Below are 8,325 nucleotides of genomic sequence, written 5' to 3'. Positions count from 1 at the left end.
TCAACACCCTTAGTATTATAGGATTCCAGGGTATAGACACCTGTGAGTTGGAACCTCCAGCTGTCATAATTTCTGCTAGGTGGGGGTGGATGTGCGACACTTGCTGCAACGGGCGAGGGGATTGCCGACATTTTCCCCGCTCCAAAAAGGGGCAGTGAATCTCCGGGTCCGGGTCCAGGTCAGGCTCCGACTCCGCTGCTCAACTATTAGCTAACGGGCACCCAGAAGCCAGCGGTTCCCGCTACGTCACACATTTTCCGCCGAACGGCATCGATTTTCACACGCCTCTTGGGAAATGATAAGAATGCCAAAAGTTCCAGGCCAACATAAGCGTGCGCACTGAGCTGCTGGTTCATATATCGTTGGAATGCTTGGCATTCCTTGGTATCCTTGGAATTCTCGGCATCCCGATGTTGGGGTAGGTCAAATCTGAGCTCCGCTCCTGTTCGCTGCGAGCTGAGCTCCATCGATCGATGAAATTTACTTTATACCCTCGCTGATAAGAGTGCGTGGGAAAATCTGCTCAAGTTATGAGTGGGTTGGTGTGAAGGGGAGAGTTGATAAGAACGAACAAAAAGCTGATAAGGAGGGGCTGATTAGGTAGAGTGCCACTTGAGATTGGCTGAATATGCTATAGAAGTTGAAGATTGTGGACTATTGAACAAGTAGCGTGACTAATCTAATCGTGACTTAATTGTAATGCATTAAATATCAATATTTTTATAGCAGTTAAGAAATTAAAAATGTTATGATATTATTATAAATTTAATATATATAGACTTAGAATACATACATTTAGAGTCTGTTTCATTTCGATCGTAAATAAATATCATAGTCGAAGTATTTTTTAAATAATTGTATATCATCTCTCAGGAGTAGGAGCACTTATTAGTTGTCTTTAAAAGTGGCAAGCAACGATAACATTCAACTTCCCGACTGAAAGAAGATCATCTGCCGCCAGTAGTAAACGCAGCTCCCAATCTAGATAGAAAGAGGCCATTCATCTGCGGCATGGCACTTTTCTTAGGGGGATCTGCTCAACGGATGCCAGGATGAACCTGATATGCCCGCTTATGACATTAAATCCGTTACAAACTCGTGAACCGCCTGACTGGGGACTTGTACTGTGGAGGTTGAGGAAAGTCGGCAACCTGGCCAGAGTTCGTGACGTGGCATCAACAGTTTGTCATTAAACATTTCGACAATAATTTGCATTGTGCTCGCATTTATATATATTAAAGTACTTCTCTTTTGATTCGACTTCCCGAATTGTAACAGTAGACGACGACCTGGACTCGGAGTCGCAGTCTGAAATTGTTATGGCAGGTAATTTACATAAAAGATAAGTGGGTCCATGCAGCACACTGCACAATTATTATGGGACCTGTCTATTGTACGGATTGTTCGAGTAGTTGGGGAGACTTGGACGCGGAATGAGACTCTAAACCGAAAGCCCCAACCACGATATTGTTCCCCTTTGTTATTGTAAACAGATATGTGCTGTTTACTTTTGTTTTTTTTTGTGTTCGGGTCGGGAGCGCTGCGAGTGACTTCCTAAAGGCATTAAAGGTATCAAGACTTGTCGCTGACCGCCTTGTTATGCAAATCCCGCTCAGGTTGCGTATACGACGTGTGCACCCATGAGGCGGCGGCTAAATGTGTGAACCAGAGCCCATGGTGACTAGAACCCAGAAACCCCCACTTTTCGATAGACAGACAATATGAAACCAACCGGCAGCCCTGACCCGCTTAGCTTAGTTAGCGTTATCGACACATCGTCGCTCCTTCGCTCGTCGTTCGCCAATAAAACAAATTAAAGTCAACAATTGACGGCGGTTAGGACCTGAAGCTACTCGCCTTGAAAAAGAGCCGCAGCCACAATGGATTTCTGGCCGATACAGCTCGCCTGACTCTGACTTGGTGGCTTATCAGGCGCCCAAAATCGATGGCGAGACCATTTGGCAATAATATTTTCGTACTTAGTAACTGCAATTGTTTGCCCGCAGTTGCACTTTTCCACCGTGCTTTCCGTTGCATTTGCAGCATTTTCCGTTGCATTTGCATTTGCATTCTGCGTTGTTCGCCTGCCTGACAGTGAATAATTTGCCATTTGCCTTCGATTCTGCGTTCCGTTTGCCGCGTTTAATTCAGCCTAATGACTTGAAAAGGCGCAAAGTTGAGCCCTTGGCGGCTGCACAGGCCAAACAAAGCTAAAAAGTAGTTGGGGCCAAGAAATCGCCTAATGAGGGAATGGGAAAACATAACTGATTTATCAAGGAAATTGCATAACATAAAGGGGATTTTAGGATAAATTCCATTATTACTATTATGTTACAAAGCAATGTTGCTTAAAAAACTTATATAAAAAAAGACAGTTTTAATTTTATACCAACAAATTAAGAAGCTGTTAAAATGTTCCATCAAAGATTCTTTGAGAAAGAATTATATAAATATAGTTATAGTTGGTCAAACTTGGTCAATAGGCGATTTCATTTCACCAAAGATTCACTCTTTTTAAGTCACCTTGAACTAAGTCAATACTCCACGGCTCCATGATCGATTTTCTGGGGCCTTCAGTCCTAACCTACCACATCGTCATCGATTTTGCTTTAGGGCTACCCAGAAAATTCCAAGAAATTGTTTGACAATGCAGAACTCTTACTCCATTTAAGTCTTATCACCTGAAGCTTTCAGACAGATTTCAAAGAATTTCGATTTGCATTCCCTTCGATGGTGAGTGTATACATGGCTGCTTTAATGAATGCGATTACCGTTTTTTTTGGGATAAGGTCAGAGCTGATAGTAAAAGACGGGTCCCAGATCACGAAGCCATCATTGATGGATGCAGTTTTGCCCTAGGAAGACGAAGAACTTTCGACAGCTGCTCTGGACGATGATTTCATCAATTTCATCAGCCGAAAACATGCAAATGGACCGCATGCATACTAAGCGGCAGTAGAAAATTGAAAGCGATTATCGATGCGGTTGAAATAATGCAAATGGAGTCGGACAATCCGTAGATCATGCCACATGGGAATAAGAGTCATTGCCTTGCAAACTATTGCAGTGCACACATTTTTGGAGTGCCTAACTCAACCTTCTAATTGGTTGCCTCCGGTGCAATGATCTTTAAGTTGAAAACTGAGAATGTACAGTCGACATAAAATGATAAATTTTAAATCAATAAAATAAAACCCAAAAATAAACATACATATGTATGCATATTTCAGATAATAAACTATTTACTTTATTCACCGTTCCACATACATTATCCTTGTCTTTATGAATTATTGATATCTTATTTTATTGTTATATATTTTCAAATTCCGACATTTTGCTGTGTAGCACCCTTGAACTTGTTGTGAACTCAAACCAAGTTTTCTGGGGGCTGGAGCCTAATTTATTCACCTAGCAGTAGCTTTTTAGGAATTCTAAAATCAAGTCGCGTAATAAATGCATTGGTCTGCCTGCAGACTTGTCCCACTCCCACTTAAAATGTGTGTCATATATGCATGAGATTTTTGGCGCCTGATTTCGGGAATACAAATTTCAACGGGCACTCCAGTGAAATGCAAATATTCTAATGCAGAGAGCTTGAAAGGTGCCAGAAAGTCGGAAATATGCCTTTAATGCGCCTCGCCTCAATTTGAATGCGGTTCAACGATTGACATTGACATGTGCCAAGGCTAGCTTCAGATCAACATATCTGTTCGGGATTAATTTAAGATATGTGCCACGCAGAAAAATATTCTTGTTCATATCGGGAAACGAATATTAAAATTTTGTTCGTTAGGGATTGGCAGCTTTATTAAATTTGTTTTCACAAACCAAGATTTATACCTTTAAATATTTTTCTCTGTTAAATTTCTTGAATTTTCTATTAGCCTCAACATCTCTGATAAATGGCTCGCGTTTAGCGCCATGCGGGCGCAGCATGCGAAAAATCTTCCATTTGGGTTGATTTCTCGCATTGAGGTGTTTTGTTGGTCAACGCCAAACATGTGCTGGCCACATGCCCCGTTTCGGACCCATTTTCAATACCAATCTCAAGCCTGTCCAGGCGAAGGTGTGAACTATTTGGCCTGGTGCCTTATCTACACGTAGAAAAATATTGTCTTCTACACTTCCCAAAATTTGTTTTAATTATCCTTAAAATTGATTTTAGAACGGGGTTAAAGCTTATGAGTATTTTGAAAAAATACTTTAAATTCCTAAAAAAGCATCTAAGTTGGCGATTATTGTTAAAACCCATTGTAACCATTTAATCATACCAATTCATACTGTCATACCATTTAGTTACATAATTAATTAAAAAAGAAGAGGTTCTTGGTATATTTTCCATTTTCGAAATTAGCAGACATTTTTTGCGGTGTAACTGTGATAGCTATATACCTTCGAAGTCCCATGTGCCAGTCTCTCTCACCTTGGTCCTACCTTCGACTTCGCTGGGCTCTCCGTTTTCTCATGAGGGAGTTCTCCTGGCCCGCTCACATATGTCGGAACTCCAACTGCGGCGCTGGGAAAACAAACAGGACTGGCGGTGCTGGTTACACATGTGTGAGCTGGCCGGACCGGAGCACGTACTATGCGTAGGTGCGACTCCTTGGATTCCCAGTTATCCAGTTCCCACACATCCTGGTCGGGCCACATGATGATGTTGCTGTGCTTTTCCCGTAGCGCCAGGCGTGTCCAAATGTTTTGTTGCGGAATTTCTCAAGGCGAGAAATCTCGCACACATTACGAGGAGTCGGCGCTCGCGGAAAAAAACACACGAGCCAAAGTTACATATGTTGTTTGGGCCATTTATTCAAGAAATTTCCATGTCGGCCGAAAAGGGATTTCCTTGTAGGCGGCGTTTTCCCACGATTTTATAACTGGGCTCGACTTCCCATCTTCCCACCGGCCATGTGTTGCTGGGAAATCGGCGTTGCCTTTGGTTTTTTGCCTTGCGGGGGAAAAGTTCTGATTCGAGTACGCTCGAGACTTTCCAGCTAGGAACGGGACATGTGGCCGGTAGCCAGTGCCACTCAGCACCGACTAATGGCCAGAACACCGCGGTCATCTCGAGTGGACAGGTTGTGAAGTGGCCACACCCACCGACCGGACACTTGACTCTATGCGCCGGCGCAGCATCGCAGGTAGTCATCTGGAACAGGTAAATATTTGCCAATATCTCACGCTGACCTATGACACGTGTCAGGTGTCTTTGTCGTGGATTCGAGCAAGTGTGAAACAAACTACTACCTGTTGAGGCTATAATGATTATGAATACGAAAGAATTAACACTGAGAAACGATAAGTGAGCCAATTGCATTGCTTCTTCCTTCCTTTGCGAGCTGAAAACTGCAGCTAATTGTATTTTAATAATTATAAATCTCTGTTAAATTGTTTAAAATTTAATAATATTGGTTCCTTTGGAAAAACGGCTTAAATGGAAATACTGAAATTTTGTCCATATTTTATTGTCACAGAATTTTTTCAAATGGAATATTGTAGATCTTGATTAACTTTTTTTTTTTGCTAAATCTAGCACTTATGAAAATCAAAAAGGACTATGTATTAATATACCCAGACAAGAAAAATCGGAATTTAGCTTGTTGCAGTGGCCTGCTGAGCACCCGGAAATCCAAATCCGGAAGAGGAGTTGAAGTCACCGTATCCATCATTGGCCTCAGACATGGTATTCGGTTCACGATTTCGGAACTGTTCCGCCGTGAAACGTGTAAAAAATATGCCTAAACCCTCGATCATTGAGAGCAGTACGCCACCGATAATTGCACTTCCAGCCATGGCAGCCGCTCCATTGCGTGAGGCCAGAATTCCACCAGTAACAGCTCCGCTCACTATAGAGTTCCAGGGATCCTCCTTCTGGCGCAAGTGAACCAGGCTGCAGTCCACAATGCTGAACACTGCACCCCAGGCGGCGAAACTGCCACCTATCACCGGAGACTTGGTCTTGATGGCGGCCACGCTGCCGGCGACCCTGCGTCCTAGACCTTGTGGTGCGTTCCGGAATCCCTTGAGTCCCTGGAAGAGCCCGCCTCCAACGCAGCCCATGGTAAAGGCTCCTCCGCAGTCGTCGACGATGCGATGAGGACACGGTTCCCGCGAATACTCCTCCATTTTTGCACTTTTCCACTGGGAGGATTTCCTATCACCGGCCGAAATTGAAAACTGAATTTGCTAAATTTAAAGCCTTCTGCTTATGTTCTACGACTGAGTTATATGTGACTTGACGTCGCTTGATATGTATAAAGAAATTAAGAGTTTTGTGTCTTGTGAATCGTGCGACTGAGCTTGCTATATACCTAGTAGATTTAAAATCATGGAGAACAAATAATTTTTAGTCAAGAGAACTCAAATTTGAATTTACAGGTTGTAAGTAAGAAGTACTTGGTTTTGTTTGTGCCCCCACCAGACATCCATTAGCATATGAACCACAGTCAGAGCAAGCAGAGTCGCACGTGGATCGGGGATCTTTTGCCCCGAAGCTCAACGGCACAAAAAGGTTAAATAGCACAAATGTCGGACCGTAGTTAACCATAAAATTTACTGCCGCAGCTGGACAACTTCGGCTCGAGAATGGGGAGTGGACGGGGATTGGGATTGGGATTGGGATGGGGCCATTCGAAAGACGCAATTCGTACAAAAGGCAAAGCCAGACGGTGGGAAACGGAAACAATGAGACCGATTGTCGTCGACCGATAAAGCCAAGCCGAACCAAACCAGCACTCCAGACCCAATACTATTTTATACTGCGTATTCCAAACTCCTTTTGAAGGGAAGCTTACGATTGCATGCATAATTATCACGCGAGCATAATCGAAATTTTGAAACTGCCGCAACTGTGTTTGCTTAGCTCGAAAAAGGGGGAAGTCTGCGCATTCGGGCCCTCGATGGATATCTCCGCATAACAAGGTGTCAGACAGCAGTGACAAATGAAAGCGAAACTCCGATCGAAACCCCGAAATCGATGGGCAGACATTTAAGTATGAGGGGACACCTGGACACACACGTAGCGCCAGTCCATTGTTCAACAGGACAACTCTCGTCAACTTGACATGTAAATCGTTAGAACGTGTTGCACTCGATTGATTGCTCTCACTCCCGAGAAGGTTATCGGGGATCATTTGACGGGAAATGGCTGCAGGATAAGACATTACATATAATTTGTAAATGTAAGTACTGGGCATATTGTTTGCCACTGCTGCGGGATTTCCAATGAAATCTTCATTTCCACGGTAATTGTTGTCGCTTATAAATGATTTAGATGGGATTAGATAGATGTGGTGTTAATGTGGGCACATTATGCGAAAGGATTGGCCATTCCGGTGTAGGACGCGATCCGGCCATGGGTTTCCCACGAATTCCGGAGATTCTAGCCTTACAGTTTTCTGGGAAACAAATTGGGATGGAATCTCACTAGCCCATTTATTAACATTTATTTAAATTATTTGTTGTTGAAATACCAACGTATTCTGTGAAATTAAAAAAACTGCAGTTGTATTTGGATACAGAACAATTTAAAAATATATACATATTTTGAAGAACAGCGTTCTATAAAGCACACAGTACACTACAGAAATGTAGGCTTGGTAATCTATTGTTGCAATGTTTTTCCATTTATATCAAAACAATAATGATTATGTAAACAGTAAAAACTCGAAAATTATAATATCGAGCAGATATGATCTCTGGAACGGTTCCGTTTTCGATCTTCGAATGCTCCGTTAGAGGCCAGTGTTTGGGCAGCTGTGATGCAACATTTTGTTATATCTTAAGGAATATGCATCTGCATAACCCACTACAAAGGGAATCCAGAACGGAACTCATTTGCCCGCTCGAAGAGAATCCCTGCACATGCCAAAACGCCAGCGAGAACAAAGGGGGCGAAACAATTGCGGTTGCATTACCCCAGCAGTCCAATTCAAATTCCGGCAGCCTCCAGCCGGGCAATGAAATTCAAAAATTCAAAATCAAAGGGCAGGCCAGAGTCGACAAAGGATGTGGCTCAGGTAGGACCCCGGGCCTGCCGCCAAAAAAAAATGCTGAAAAATCTCGAATGGTGCACTATTGTTGTGTCCTGTGCCCTGACTGTGATTACTCGTATTCCGATGTCGATCATAAATGCGGTGGTTAATGCACTCTAAGAAACCAGTATTCGCTTTAAATTCAATATAAAATTCAAACAACCGACTGACTTAAAAAATATAATGAATATATGACCTTGGCTTAAAAGCTAAGCTTATTTTAAAGTGTCCTATTCCGTGTGTATAATATATGGCCGTAATAATGCATTCAGTACTACTTGACGGTGAAATTTGT

At 42.8% G+C, this 8,325-nt stretch overlaps 1 protein-coding gene across 1 annotated transcript; it reads right to left on the bottom strand.

Moving 5' to 3' along the window:
* Window positions 1-5,425: 5,425 nt before the first annotated feature.
* On the bottom strand, window positions 5,426-6,283 carry LOC117143421 (mitochondrial import inner membrane translocase subunit Tim17-A). Its single transcript, XM_033308127.1, has one exon. It carries the CDS (start codon window positions 6,121-6,123, stop codon window positions 5,590-5,592), a length of 534 nt encoding a protein of 177 aa, XP_033164018.1. The 5' UTR covers window positions 6,124-6,283; the 3' UTR covers window positions 5,426-5,589.
* Between the last annotated feature and the right edge of the window lie 2,042 nt (window positions 6,284-8,325).

Source organism: Drosophila mauritiana, chromosome 2L (genome assembly GCF_004382145.1).
Source record: "Drosophila mauritiana strain mau12 chromosome 2L, ASM438214v1, whole genome shotgun sequence".
Taxonomy (NCBI): domain Eukaryota; kingdom Metazoa; phylum Arthropoda; class Insecta; order Diptera; family Drosophilidae; genus Drosophila; species Drosophila mauritiana.
This window is presented reverse-complemented; position numbering and strand designations above follow the sequence as displayed.